The sequence below is a fragment of the Channa argus genome, chromosome 24, assembly GCF_033026475.1.
Source record: "Channa argus isolate prfri chromosome 24, Channa argus male v1.0, whole genome shotgun sequence".
In the NCBI taxonomy this organism is placed as follows: Eukaryota; Metazoa; Chordata; class Actinopteri; order Anabantiformes; family Channidae; genus Channa; species Channa argus.
In genome coordinates, this window is record NC_090220.1 from 652,877 (window position 1) to 668,960 (window position 16,084).

At 37.5% G+C, this 16,084-nt stretch overlaps 1 protein-coding gene across 1 annotated transcript in view; it reads right to left on the reverse strand.

The window, feature by feature from the left end:
- Nucleotides 1-936: 936 nt before the first annotated feature.
- ppp3ca (protein phosphatase 3, catalytic subunit, alpha isozyme) overlaps nucleotides 937-16,084 on the reverse strand; it is a 28,381-nt gene continuing 13,233 nt past the window's right edge. Inside the window, exons 6-14 of the mRNA XM_067494124.1 lie at nucleotides 15,925-16,064; nucleotides 10,190-10,267; nucleotides 9,983-10,077; nucleotides 8,840-8,965; nucleotides 8,635-8,712; nucleotides 8,042-8,126; nucleotides 7,767-7,864; nucleotides 6,679-6,729; nucleotides 937-3,724 (exon numbers count right to left, since the gene is read on the reverse strand). Coding sequence (XP_067350225.1) covers nucleotides 3,546-3,724; nucleotides 6,679-6,729; nucleotides 7,767-7,864; nucleotides 8,042-8,126; nucleotides 8,635-8,712; nucleotides 8,840-8,965; nucleotides 9,983-10,077; nucleotides 10,190-10,267; nucleotides 15,925-16,064 — 930 coding nt within the window. The 3' untranslated portion in view covers nucleotides 937-3,545. The remainder of the gene's footprint in view (nucleotides 3,725-6,678; nucleotides 6,730-7,766; nucleotides 7,865-8,041; nucleotides 8,127-8,634; nucleotides 8,713-8,839; nucleotides 8,966-9,982; nucleotides 10,078-10,189; nucleotides 10,268-15,924; nucleotides 16,065-16,084) is intronic.

A 16,084-nucleotide genomic window follows, 5' to 3' on the forward strand; every position in this document is an offset into this window, starting at 1 on the left:
ATAAATGTAAAAACTTTTGAAACATCTACTGAAGTTTCTTCTTTGCAAATGACTGATGCAAATGCACTATTTTTTTAATCTCCTTCCTTGTATTTGCAGCTTTGCATCCAACCTTTCAATGAAGAACTTTGCATATTGATTTTTACCGTCTTCTTGTCTCCTCCAGCTTCTGATTGACTTAACACACCTGATCCATGTAAAACCCAGTGGGTAGTTCAGGGATGGTTAGAAAACAAGCAGGGGAGGGAGGCCCCTGAGGACAATGGTAGATAATCCCTCTTCTAGCAGAGCATCACCTTTGAGGATAGGAAGAAAAGATCAGTTTCTTTTGTCAACACATAAGACTGTTCCTGTTTAATGTTGAGGCTATATTTAGTATCCATGTTTCAATTGTGTTGTGTTGTATTTCTCTATTTTCTGTAAAAATATTTTGGTTCGGTCGATTTTGGAGCCTTCTATGTGTCTAGACTTGAAAACAGATTTGGAGCGTAATAACATGCTTTGTGTGGGTGATGTGCTAGCTGACATGTGACATGCAAAAAACCACAGTATGCATCTCAAAACCGCGCACACAAACAGACATGCTCTGAGGACACTACATCTTCCTTGTTTAACCATGTTTTCTCACTTGTAGGGGTATAGTGTAGGGCACTAGAGGCCGCTTTACTATCTTTGCTTTACATTCAGGGCACCACAAGATGGGGACATTTATTATTTGAGGGATTGTACGCGCATCGCACTTTAGTCAGAGTAAAAGTATAAAGGAGCATTAACATCTCCATTACTGGATTTCAAATAATGCAGCACATTTTTGCTCATGCATATTTTATTCAAGAGTAAAAAAATGTGATTTGTCCCATAGGGCATGCTTACAATGTGTGTATCATTTAAGAAGTCAAATGCGAAAACATATTTCCATAGATAATAAAAAAAACGTTGCCAGATAAAATCCATTATATTAGTCTGTTGAAATATGCATGTAGACCATACAAGAACCAGAAACAGAGGAAGTAAAGTAACCATAAGCTAAATTGTAACAATAATAATATCAGCAATAAATATAACCAGAGTACAATGTTTCCTGTTAAACATAAGTGCGACACATGACTCTTTTTTTTTCGTGTGTCCAATTCAGTCACATTTGAAAACCATGCTATCATGCTCTGACAGCCTGAAAGTTGCTTTTCACTGAGATTATATTCATTCACACTATTAAACATTTTATGTACATCAGTACAACGGAAATAAATCAACACAAGGCTTCACACCTCTGCATACAGTAAATCAATATAAAATTAAAAGCAGTGGTTATTTAAATAACAGAATGAAATAATGGACAAAACAATTAAAGGAAACCTATTTATAAAATGTAGAAAACAAGACAAAACTACAAATGTAATCAAAAAATAAAATAATTCAAGTTTACTATTTAAAACACAACTATCACAATTATAATCTCACATAACAATTAGGAACTTAGTTGCATGCATTGATGCGTTCCATACCATAGATGCTGTGTTAAAAATCACTTTTTGTCCATCCTTAAGACATATACAGTTATAGAAAGATGGAATATAAAATACAAAATATATTAACTTATGTAAGGAAAGTCTAGAAATTCATGTTATAATATGTTGCATGAGCTTGGGGTTCCACTGGCACTGATTTTCCCAAATTTATTTAAGTTTTTTTGAAAGGTTGAAACGGTTTATTTTCTCCTCTTCTGTCCGGTAATAACACACATACAGCACACTGCCGGATACAAACTGACTTTTCATCAGCGTGTTTTTGCACAATATTTGGACATGGAATTTGATATTTCATGTGGACTACAGGGAGTGCCCTTGTTAGTTTTAGTTTTTCTTGGCCCGTTTCTCCACTGTACTCCACAGAAAAAATAGATTCAATAAATGAAATTATACATGTTTAACACACCTAGATGGAATATGAATGGCTTTCAAACCAGCACAAATTAACTTAAGTCTGATAAAGATATTGTTTAAATTCCTTACATTTCAGGATGAGCCCCATTTTAAGGTTGACCTGCTTAATCTACAATAATGTGTGGTTATTTAATATATATCTTAAACCAAACATATTTACTTTTTGCATTCGCAAATTTGTAGAATCCCATTCTTTCTTTGATAGTGGTTTATTCAGCTCTTGAAATCTCATTGAATTTGCAGGACAGCAAAAAGTGCGAAAACTCAAGGGGCGCTAACGTGCCCATATTATTTACTTGCAACAACCAGGTGAGAAATAATCAGGTAGTGTGTAACAGGAGGGTATTTCCCAAAGATCAAAATCAGTTCTTCTGTTTTCCTCTGAGATCCAGGAACAAGTGTTAATGCAGCTTACTTTAAACCTAAGTTCAAGCAATACAGAAGAGATGAGGGATAATAATCCAAAGTGTCCTTTAGTGGAGAATGCACTTAAGTTGCAGAAAGTGAAATGCAGGATTTTGGGACATGTGTGAGCTACAGCTTTATCAAATGCCATGCTTCTCTGTTGGTCCATTTTTAAAGAGTTAGTGTAGAGGAAGAAAATAACTCTGAGGATGATCTGAACCCAATTATGTATAACCTTCGGGGAGTCGCATAGAGATGTTGAGGATGTTAGATCTCCAAATGGGATATTGAGGACAGTTTGTGGTGTTAAATTCTAGTGTTTACAGCACAATGCTGAGGTACCTGTAGTTAGCAGAGGCACCAAATCTTCCAAAGGCTCTTCTCATCTTCTCCCTTTCTTTCCTAATCCCCTCCAAGTTACATCTTGCTAGGAGATGACTGACAATGAAGGAGCTGATGAGAGAAGCTCTGGTGGAGAGAACTGACAGGTTTCTACGATGGAGTTTGAGCTCAGAATACAGTGGCTTTGGTGGTTAGGCCGCAGTTGTTAGCACACATGAGCAACCAGTTCTCGGGCAGATTCCATCATCTTACTACAAGGTAAATCAATAAAGGTAAGTCCGATGGTAAGACTGCATTGCAAGTTTTAAGAGGTACAAATTCAGCTTTTTGTGTTGTGACTTCTTAATACTAGGAAAACATGGACGTAAACAAGATTATGAAGTGAATTTGTAAGTGATTCATAATACACTTTATAAAACACTAAATGATTTGTGTCATATGGATACTGCAATAACATCTTCTGTCAGGCCCTGTAGTGAAGGAGCAGACTTTTATCAGCACTCGGAACAACACAACCCCAACAATTTCGTCTGAAATTGAACTGAGAAAAAGAACGACAGGCAGAAACAACTTTCAACCACGTTTTCTGTCAAGCTGCAGCCTGCGGCCCCCTCCTCATCCCTGCCATCTGCTGTAAACCCCAGGTTTCCCCCCCCCCCCCCCCCCCGGCCACAACTGTGCAATGACACTGTCGTGAAAAAAATGACCTTTTCACCTGTTTTAGATTTGCTGCAGATATCATGGTCTGTCTGTGGGCCTGTTTGATTTCTATGATTCTGAGGCCTGAATTTCAGATTTGGCAATGTCTTGCTGCACAGCGCAACTGTGGCACGGTTCTGAGGCTCAGACAGCACATCACTGGATGTTGCTGTTGTCATCCGTACCATTTGCCTCTGACATATTCATCTTTCCCATGGAGTGACCCACATGGTTCACCCCGTCCTTGCGAGGTGGCATACGCTCGTTGATGCGGTCTAGACCCTTAGCTTCCTCAAAGCTGGTGATCTTATGCTGTGGGGAGAACCCGCGGATAGCTGAAAAAAGAAACAAAAAACCGGATTAGCCTTGTGCTGTAATGGCAAAATCTCATAATATACCCAATATAATATGATATAGTATATTTGCTCCCAAAATTAAGTGTTGTTAAGATTTTCTATGCATTATAACCTACGAAGGCATACAACCCCATTTCCAAAAAACTTACTGGGTGAAAAAAAGTACATAAAAACAGAATGCAAGGATTTGCTAATTATTTAAGATTATATTTGATTAAAAACTGTACAGGAACAACACATGAGTCTGTTTCATGGATATACAAAAAAAGCATCCCAGAGTTTCAGTGGTAAGAATCCGTTGATGCTCACAACTCTAAGAGACTGGATAGATTGTTAAACAACTTACATTCAGAAAAACATTCCTAACATGCTGTAGAATTCAGGGACAAGAAGAAAACTAATAGTAAGTTGGTGTGATTTTTGGACAGGCATGGGTCTATAGAGGAAATAGGCCGAGGAACACCACCTCTGGAAAAAACAGTAGGTGCCACTGAATACATTTTGCTGCAGCATCCACTAATGGAAGTTAAAACCCATGATGAAGGAAAAAAAAAGAAAACAACATTAACTAGTTGGTGCCTTCTCTGAGCTGGTACAAAGGGAAAGTGTTAAACCGTAGTCTGGTCTGACAAGTCAAAGTTCAAATTTTGTTTGGAATTCTGTTTCTCCTTCCTCTATGCCAAGGATAAGAGAAAGACACCCTGACTCTTTATCAGTGCACAGTTCAAAGGCCATGGTTTGGGAGGATGGATGCTAAACTTGCTTCCCTGCAGTCCAGATCTGTCTCCATATGTTCAAAAACACTTGGAGCAATATGAAGTGAAAAATACGACAAATGTCATGAACTGATGAGTAACTGAATTTTTATATCAAGCAAGCATGGAATTACTTTACAACCAAATGACCCATTTTCAACAAAGGAGACGTGTTTTAAATGAATAATTTAAATTTCACAGTGTCACAAACTACTGGTATATGCTGTTATTGAGTTATCTCTGCAGCTGACAGTAGTGAACTGGCAAAGCAGAAGCTAAAACAATCGGACATTTGCTCCAAATGCTACACAAAAAGGAAGAAAAATGAGTTGTAGTTATTTCTATTTTTAAAATTAAATCAGCTTTTTTAGCTTTTATCATTTACTGCAAAACTCTATTCATTTCCTCCAAATTCCTCAGCTGATATCTTTTCAGTAAAGAATTCCTAAACTTACTAAATTCAATAACCACTTCTGTAAAGCGTTTGAGTGAAACTAAAGGTACTTTCGACGGGATGAACATTTTCATAGCTTATAGAACCAGATGTGTGTCTGAACTGCAGAATCAATGAACCATAAAAGCTGTTACAACCCTCTCTCGATCAACAGCTTAGCTCCTACTTCAGGGCAGGTTACGTCTCGGCCGATTAGGAACCATGTTAACGTGTTTAAAAGGAAAGGTTGAACCTTCAATTCAGTGCAGAGAGGAGACTGAAAGCTGCAATTAGCAACCTAGGGCCACTGCTGTATTACAGTTTGATACTTTTTAATGTGAGAAAGTCCTCATTTAGATATAGAAGACGTGGTTAGTTTATCTAAAGTGTATATATATATATATATATGTTTATAAATTTGTTTGAGACCTCAGCAGGTCTCTGACAGCTATTGACCGACGCTCACCTTCATTCCAGGGGAGGTGAACAGCCTTATTTCAGCTAATAGTGTGTTAATTTACTGCTGGCCGTGGTTCATGACATTTAAAATGTTATAACATTGAGAAGATTCACCACACAGCAATATAAGAAAACATAAATGCACACTAAGGCCAGACTCTTTCACTCTAATTCCTACTTGAGGTGAAAATGCAAACAGAAAGAGGGCCCCTGAAGAGAAATTGTTCTGAGGGAAGCTCCTCAGAGGCTAGTCCCTAAAAATAAGTTCCTAGAACTGTTTGGTCCGAAAGCCATCACTGTGAGTCACAAGTTAAAAAGACATGTGAGAGTAGGTTCGTTAACTTCAAAATTAAATTGGCTTTTATTTTTGCCATTAGTGCAAAGATTGTTTTCCCTAATCTATAGTTTTAACAAGACATACAAATACAATCATTTAGATGCCATTAGTTAATTCTGTTTTTTTTTCATTGCAACTATAGTGAAAAACTTAAAATACAATTTAAATGTACGTTTATTCAAAAATAAAGTTGATTTCAACCGGTTTACTTATTTTTTTGCCAATGGACTCGATATTTGTGTTGCTGGTGTCAGCTGCTGTCTCATATGAAGCGTCTTGGTTAGTGAGCAGTAACTACTTCAGACATATCACTTCACACATATCAGGCATCAGGATGCACATTTCATTTTGATGGTCTTGTCTGTTTCTTGCTCTTGTGCATGCAACCAAATGGAGGCTGTTTATGAGCCAAAGTCAAAACAATTGCGTTACGTATTTTTGCCATACACCTCTTAGCAGCACTTGACTTTGCAGTGTTTTTATTTATCACGAACATACATGAATGCGTCTACATTAAGCCTCTCTCTGTTGCTATAGGCAGTGGATGGGGGTGAGAGCATGGTTGGTACGCACAGAGGACCCTGAGACAGGAAAGCATTAAATATGCAACAAATAATTTCAGAGTTCCCTCCGACTCTGCACATAAAGTGTGTGACCTAGAAAACTATTAGAAGACAGTTAGTTAATTATAAATAATCACCATTTATAAGTTGAATATTATCTCACTTTTATAAAATATATCTTTCAGTTCTAAATAAAATCCAACCATCTAGGTTTATTTCTTTAATGCAAAATAAAGTGCCAGCCACACTACCATTAAACTCATCCTGTAAAATGTTGCTCGATGGGGTTGTTGTTTTAGCTGCTGCTTGCATGAACTTGTAAATGACCTCTGTAGCAGGACACGTTGAAAATATGTGGATGGGTGGAAGGGGGAGCACAGAGTTACCTTCTCCGTCCTCAGCATGTGTCTCGATGGCTTCAATGGCTTCAATGGTGGCTGAGGGGGGAGGAGGGTAACAAGTTACTCCTGATAAAGCCATGCAAGTGTTAAATGCAGCCCCAGCAAAAAGGTGGCTTGTCTTAGGCCAAATGAGATAAACATGCTCACTGGCAGTGCAGCCAAACTGAGCGGAGCGCAATGCATTCATACTGATACAATTAGCATCAATCTGGGGTTAGAAATTTTATAATAACAAATATAGATCAATAAACAGAGAGACAGATTATGAGAGACATTGTGTGAAAAGAATAATGGCTGAGACTGTAATATGTTGATATATATAATGTTGATATATTTACGGTAATAGGAGAGATTTTGCAGATTATAAAATCTGTGTTTCTTTACATACTGAACTCTATAGATTATTGAAGATCAATGGCTTTCGGCTCAGGGATCGGCACAGCGGAACAAATTCCACACGTTGATATAGCATGAGTTTTTTTCCTGCCACAACCCTCCCATTTTATGGGGGACAGAGCGCCCAGCTTGGGCTCGGGAACGGCACCAAGGTGGCCCTTGATGGGTGGGCGGAGTCAAACCTGGTGGGGTGGGATTCAATCCTGCAGCCTGATGCATCCTTCAATGGATACTCTGCCCACTGAGCCACCATGCCCCCCTCAGTCTATAGCTTATTTAAGCTTACAGCTAAATGCAGTTCAGGCCATAAGGTGGAGCGGTGCAGTAAAGTAGGGGTTAATGAAAACAAACATAATTTTTAGATTTTGGAGTTGGCCGAGAAACAACTAAAAAAGGGAGTAATTAGACTTGAGCAAGTGAAAAATAGGCCTCCCATGGTGGTCTTTGTGTGCTTGCTAACATGCTACTTGTAATAACTTTTTCAGCAACAGGGCTATGTTCCGATGAGTTTGTTTTGTGTCTTCAGGTAAAACTAAAAATCGGTGCTTGCTCTACACTCTTAAAGGCAGGAAATGAGAAAGAGAAAGGTAAGAAATGTGGTAGGACAGAAAATGAAGATGAAGAAATGAAGCATAAGACGATGAAGGTGATAGGCTTGCGCTATGCGTTGTACTCACCACTCTGCAGTGTCTGTCTGCCTCCGGAGAGAACACCGCTCGGCAGCATGCCAGTGGGCGTCAGGCCCTTAAGCGTCAACACATTTTCACTCTCCTCTCTGCAGGAAACACAGACAGGCAAACAGGTTAGAAAACCTTGATGATCAAACAGAAAAAATAAAATAAAATTCTCCCCACTTTGACAAAAGAATATTTAATTTACTCTGTGAGACACATGACTCTACACATGTACCAAAATACACCATACAATACTTATTCTGATATACAAAGTCTACCTGAGAACTGAGAACATTTTGGCCATTTTCCCAATAGCACGGATCTTGTTTCTGATCACCTCCTTGCGTGCTGCAGCTGCATTGGCTGCAAAGAAACATGCGTACATACTGTCATCGTAGGCTTCTGATAAAATATACACCTCATTCATTTTAAATAGGGTGCCAAAAGCTTTGAACCACCTCTTCTTTTATTGCACTCCAGTACGACTCCGCTACTCCTTTATAGTAGTATTAGCACCTTTCGGACTGAAAAACTATAACCTTGTAAAAGTAGAATTCAGGGCAGAGCCACTGTATTGGTTTGCATAACATTGCACAGGTGACCATAATGTTATGTCTGAATGGTATATGCTCTCATTATAAGCCTATATAATGCATGCTCCATAAAACTCTAGATTCTAGGTTCACTGAATACTGCCTGATATGTTGAAATACTGTATTGGAATATTAGATAATATTAGTGAATTAGGAGCTGTGTGCAGATCTCATTCCACGAAAGACCTAAAGTTGTCTATGCAATCAAAAATAAACCCATGATACAGTATCGATAAATACAAACCATTATATATTAAAGTATCTATAAGACTTCTTACCATCAAATATCTCATCTTCATCATTCATTAGTTCATCATCAGAGCAGATGCTCAGCACATTCACCAACATTTCTGTGACTGGGAAAGGAACAAATGTAGGAAACAGGTAAAGTCATTAAGCAGTAGGCCAGTGAGACAGTATGTAGTGTCGTATTGAAATGACAGATATCAGACTATTAGACTTTGATCTACAAAAACTTAACACCTTTTTCCCCAACAAATGGCAGAGACCAGGTAAAGACATCCATAAAGTTGGGCAGCCAGTACGGGTGAGGTGAGCAATTAAACTGTCGGATGTTCATGACATTATTTTCATATTTCAGGACAGCAGCTGTTGATGGAAGTAGAGGAGAGGTGGTAGAATTAAATTCTCATCTTGCATAATGTTATAGCCTGGTGATAAAAACAAATGTAAAATGTATTATCTAACAAACATTTAAAATAGTCAAGTCTTCAGTGTCACCTGCCACCAAATTAGCATCACTGTAATGATTTACTACATGTAGAACAATTCTTTTAATTATTAAAGTTTAAATTAAACAAGACTTGGTTACAGCTGTATTGACCAAAGCATGTATATTTTAGTTTATAACTTGTTAAAAAATTATTATTCTGTAAGAAATGTTTAACCTTAACTGTATAACCTTCTGTGTGGTATCATTTATGTGTTCACTGTGCAGGATCCTTTAATCACACACTGTCACATCCATTTAAATAACAACTTTTCATATATGCTGCAAATGTATTTATGTACTGTAGTGTTACTTAATTTTCTAATATTAGCTTAATAGTATTTTTTTGTTCATGTAGCACCAACAAAAACAGAGCAGAAAATGAGATATTCAACCACTAGATGGCCTAGCGGAGGCCAAGGATTCCTGACACTGTTACATCAAGAGGGATAAAGCCACACAGAGATAGTCAGCGATGCCGACAGTCCCTCCCACGCTCCCCATCTCCCATAGCCCATGGCAACCAAGACACAGATCTGAGAGCACAAACAAACGGGGGCTCCCCAAAGCATTCTTATGCTTGCTCACAAGCTAGATGCAGTTACATTAACCCATACACTCCAGTTTGTGCTGTTAAAAACATGTGAAAAGAATAGTAAGAGGAGCCTGTTTTGACAAACGTAAAAGGACATTTCTTGTTGGCTCCAGAAAACCGAGTGGTACTGACATAATGTTACTGGGATGCTGGAATTGGGACACGTTCGTTCAAAACACCAGGGTTGCTATTTATCTTTGTAGTAAAATCACACAGAAAGCAGAATCAAATGCTAGTGCCGCAAATGAATCTCTACACCGAAACAAATGTGGGAATAAAATAAGCAAAGGGAGTTTCTGACCTTTGTTGTTGTAAACATCCAGGTAGTTTGGTGCTGAGAAGATGGTAATGAGGGAGGGAAATCCAGTGGTCTGACTTTTACGATACATCCGGTAGCTTTAAGATGGACAAGTGGAGGTGAAGAAAGAAGAAAGACAAAGCTTGTTCTTATATATGTAAATCTGTAGATACTTTTTGCTTTTGTGGATGTGTCGTAGTGATAACATACCCAGCATCTTGTGCTTCATGTGCTCGAATAATTGATAATAGGTTATTGCTCTGTAGGAACTCGCATACAGCTGGATAACTGGAAAAGAGTAAACACAACTGGTTTCAGACAAAATTTAATCTACTTAAAGTAAAGGAGCTGAGCCAGCAAAAGAGTGGGACAAAGAACAAAGCAATTAAACACAAAATCTTGACAGAAATGAAATTCAAAAAGGTCTTTTTTTATGTCACACAACAGGACTACAGACTAAATACTGTTAATTCATATAGTTCACTCATGAAAAAAGGAAACGACAAAAATCATAAATGTTTTATTGAAAGGATGATGCAAGGGTGTGAAAACCCAATCCTACAGCCACCTGTTGCAGTAATAAAACAAACTATCCCAGTAAGCAGTAATTATAGCTTCCTGTCTCCCAGCTATAAGCTGACGGGAAATGTGCCTGAAAGGGAGTGAAGCCTGCACGCAGGCTCAGGGAGACGACTGAGTGCACTATTACTGTCACACATGGCATTAATGTGCTGCTGCATATTCAACTCAGCCTTTGTTATTAAAAGATCTGTTTATACTGGTAGTGCCCTGCCATTTGAATTTCACTGTTATGACTGAAAAACAAACATTTTGAACTTAATCACGTTGTCTCAGCACCCACTTTTCACAGCTCTATTGATCAGTCATTGTTTCAGCCCCAAAGATTTTATTGTGTTGTATCTAATTAACCTATTTTTAAAATGTTTGGCTTTTCTTTTGAATGGCACATACAAAAATAGAAAAGAATTTTAACATTTTCAAAAATCAGTAAGCGTTTCATTGGGCACCAATATTATCCATCGTAACAGCACATGCAACTAAACAACATCTTGTTCAATCCATTAATATCACCTAATTGCTCCCTGTTTTTATGTCCAGATGGACAAAGAGCTGTCCCATGGAGAAAGGTGATAACAGCTCAGACAGAATCAGAGAGGGAGATGTTTCGGGACCAGGATTTGTTTTCAAAGGAAACACAAAAACTGCAGAGAACCATTTAGCAGTTCCCACCACAGTTATTGTACAATTTAAAAAAAACAAAACAGGGCTGTGGTATATCATTCACAAACTGTTTTATTACTTCAAACAACTCCTGGGTTAGAATAAAAATAGCTACCATTTGATTAGCTCTTTTATAATCCAGTGATTATTGCCTACTCAATATGTCACTTCCCTGTAGGGAAGGTTTACAAATAAAATATTTATTCCCATTTTTCCTTTACTGCCAAACATAAACTTTTATTTATAACCCCAATTCCAAAAAAGTTGGGAAGATGAAAATGTAAATAAAAAGCGAATACAATGATTTGCAAATCTCATCAACCCATATTTTAGTGGGTTGATGAGCATCAGTTTATTATTGGGAAAATTTTTGCTTTTAGAAGATTCTGTGCTGGCATGTTGAGAGACAAAAACGTTCTTACAACCTAAATCTGCTAATTACAGTTTGCAATAATCCATATTTACTGTATTTTCAAAAAGCATGGTATGATCCAAAGCAATACAATGAGTGACCTATTAGCAAAGACAATCAGAAGCCCAGTAGAAAGTAAACATAGATTACTCATTGTTATTAATACTTTCTGTTGCTGTCTTTGATATCATCATATCATAAGGTTGCATCTAGGATCAGATTATTTAATGCTATCAAATAATCTGCCTATTTCTACTCACCTATAAAGCCCAATTTACAGTGATAATGAAGAGAAAGACGGTGAATTTAAGAAGCTGAAATGCTGTGACATACAGCAACAATCCGCTCTTACAGTCATCACGCCACAGACCCATCAAATTTTCAGTGTTTAAAATATTTAAATGCTCAAAGGTCTGTGCTAAAAGGAAAACAAGGAGACTGCCCTGAGCACCTATCTAGGACACACAGCTTATATATTCCCTAGGTGGAAAATATATAAATTAGAAAGAATAGCTAAGTTACGCCCCAGCATGAAATGCACTATGCTGTAACCCTTTCTACTTTGGCTGACAATGCACCCTAACAGAACTGTAAAATGCTGTTCTCAAAAAATGTTACATAACTATAGCTATTAAAAACACATTTGCAATGCATTTCTAATGTAGAAATGAGGCCAATGTTTGCAGCACATTTATTAAACATTAAGTTGTAAAGCAGTATTTTTGTTTCACAGTATTCAACATAGTTCTGGCACAAATAAAATGGCATTAAAAAAAGAGATTTCAATGCATGCTGTTTACAAATGTATTTTTTGTTCACACCAACAGTATCTATTGATTAGTGCGAGGCCCCACAGTACACACACACACACACACACACACACACACACACACACACACACGGCTTGCCAACAGATCACATTCCTTCTCCTCCCTTGGTAAAAACACGCAATTATGTGTTGGTGAGTCTGAAAGAGAGAGAGTGAGCGAGAGGAAGAAGGAGGGAGTTGAGGTGGGGAGAGAGTGAGAGTGGGAGAGCTGGAGAGATAGAGAGAGAAATCTGTCAAATGAGTATGGGTGCTGTGCTTTGAGTGTGAAACTCTGAGGTTTTTTCTGTCCCCTGAGAAAATCCAGTCAGGCTGGTGGTCAGCACATTGATTCCCCAAAGCATAGAAACTCATGTTTATAGTCATATTCCTAATCACTAAGCAGAATTTTTCTAATTATAGTCACTGCACGATAAATTAGTTTTGGTCAGATGAGTCTTCGTCATTGTAATAATATGAACAAAGGTTGGGAAAGAAAAAACCCAGAAATTATCGTGTAGTTAGTCTAATGTGACAAACCATTACGTGTTACAGCATTACAAGATTATTACATCACATTTTCAGCCCGGACGAGCCTGCAGTAGTGCTGTGCCTACACACAAGTAAGAGATACTGTATGATATATGAAAGCTACTGTACATGCTAAATTTGAAATACTGGGGAATATAGATTTTTGTATGGCCAGTAATTTCATCATTTCTTTAAAAGAGGATATAGGTGAATTATGAAGAGCAGGCACGCATGGCATTTACTGTGCAAAACTCTCTAACCACTCAGTCTTCTGCTGTAATTTACATCTATTTCTCGCAATTTTATCAGTTTTGCTGCACATGTTTAGCAAATAATCTTGCAGAATGTTTCAGTGCCTGTTTGCGTGTACATGTCAGTGGAATGACTTCACCATAACTGATTGAATTTTAATGTATGTTTTTATTCTGAACTAGCTCTATACATACACACTATTTCAGATAGAGATGTTCTTGCATTTCCCAAAAGTCTCCAGGACAATGTGGCTCTCATACATACTGTATAGTTGGAAAAATTCATAATGATGGAGAGGTAAGTTTGAGACTGAAGGCAGAGAAAAGCCATAGGGAGGTAGATGACTATTATAGCAGCATCCTCCACACATCTACAGAATGATCCTCACTAAGCTCTGCTCTAAATGTGAATACTTATCAGTGACCATTAAACAGCAGTGAAAGGTTAAGATTCCATTCACCTACTTCTATTGTCTGTATCAGCTACTGTCCATGAGTGCTGATAAGCTTTACCTACACATTATAATAATTCCTCATGAACAATCATGTGTCAGGTGTGGTTTTGAAGTACTACTGACCATTTTCCAAAGAATGTGCTAGATATCTGTCAAGAATTCACTATGACTGGCATTTTTGCAAAGTTGTACGAGAGGAATAAATGGCCTTGAGCTCCTTAACAAGAAGAGTTTTTCAATTGCCCTTAATTAAGTTGGCATCTGTTGCACAAACATAATGTAGCTGGTAAATAATAATAACTAAAAGCATTTTTCTTCGCTCTCAAACCTCTTTCTTTTCAAGCTTAGATTTGGAATGAAAACCAAAGGCCTTGAGATGAAAAAATATTAAACAGAAATATGTGAAAAATCTTCTAGGAAAAGATGGGCAGCATTAATTGCATGTCCTGAAATCAGAATTACAGTTGGGTTATATTGTGAACCCGAACTGCAGTTAACTTGCTTACAATGTCCAGGATGTCATTTCCCTGTTGGTGGAGGAATAAATCTCCCTGACTTTTAATTTTTTAATTGCAGATACAAATCAGCTCCTAGAAGGGGCCTGTTCTGATCTGAACCTTCATTAAGAAAACTCACATAACTGCCACCTAATCTCTTCTCCTTTTCACCACCTACTCCCACGGCTCTCTTCCTTCTCACAACAATATTAGGACAGTACTCAGTCCTTATATGCTGTGTAACGGAGGTTGAATAGTTACATAACAAATCCATTCCCAGTTTTCCCCATTATCATGTATTCCTACCTCTGCCTCTATTTGCATTTGACTCCAGGTTAACTCAGCTAATTGTTCATCTGTAGCAACACGTTCTGTTACTAAAAAAATACAGGAAAATAGTAGCAATACGATCCCTACCAATATGAAATGGTAAATATTTCATATGCATAAATAATTTATCATTAATTATCTTTTTTAACTAGAGAAAGCCTTTCCAAAAAGAAAATGCACTGTGAATGCACTAAAAGAATTTTCCAAGCAAAGCAGAAAAAAGCTGAAGTAATATTTATAAACTACTATGACCATTTCAGAACATCATGTTAAAGTTGAAATCTCAACTGGTCAATTTATCCAGAACCATTTACATCTCAATGTGGAGAAAGTTGAAGGGATTTTACCAATTGTCCAATCAGTGAACCTCTGAGGCTGATCACATGACTTGGTTCACTCACATTTACTGAAGACAGGTTATGAACTGCTCAGATTTTGTCTTGCAAAATGTGAAACAGTATTAGTTCTGTTAACAAAAAAAAAAGAAAACAAATGAGTGGCAGAAGCCTTTAAAGTGTTGCAGGGTGGCGATTTTAAAACAGCCGTTGTTTGTGATTTGAGGAGAATTTCGGGACCTCCATTATCATGGTGTCCATCAGGAGTTTCAGACGGCACTCTCTCCACTTCTGGCCAAATACTGAAAGGACCATAAGTCCTGTCACTAGGAGAGTTACATTTCCAGAATGAACACAACAATACCTACATTTGAATGTATAATTTGCTGAGGAAATATGAAAGTTGATTAAAGAAAAGAAGAAAATTTGCTAAAAGTTGAAGCTAGAAGTTAGAGTGCGTGTGATGCCCCCACTCTAGCTGGGCCAACAATCTGTAACACAAACTAATGGAGAAGTTGAAAATTCACCAAAAAGTACCTCAAACTAAAACTGGAAATATTCAAAAACAGTAAAGGATAATAAAAAGTGGAATACAAGGCTGATAGCTGAAAGTGAAGAGTAGTTGAGGAGTCTCTCCCTTCATATGAATGAGAGAAAAATTGCTGAAAAAAGCTGAATATTTTAAAAAGTGTAAAGATATTAAAAAGCTGAAAACATGTTTTAATAAGCTGAATGTTCTGAAGTTTGAACTGTGTTTCTAGTTGCAGTAGTGCACGGAAACACATAAATCATAATAATAATAACAACAATAATAAAGATTAGGACAACATACTCTGATTGCTGAAAGCATTTACAGTACATTAGGAGTAAACATTCTCTTTATTGTTACTACTGTTGCATGAAATCAATATTGCACTACATCTTTTAGTAAATTTGCCAACTCTGCACTATTTATTTATGCACTTATTTTTTTCCATCTTTCAAATGATGGACAACAACCAGCTGAATTACAAATCTATTTTAACAGCTATTAATATTATTATTATGTCCAGAGGACTGACATCGCTGCAGGGAAGAAGAAGCTCACCTGTAGAAGTAGGAGCAGCCTCGCACTGTGTTGTGGCTGAAATATTCCTGAGTTTTTTCATTGCCAAAGTCTTCCAGAGGATCAGACCACAGCAGGTCACACATGGGCCCAAATGCTGGCGGTTCCTTAAACCGATCCAACTTGAAAGCGCCAAAATGTA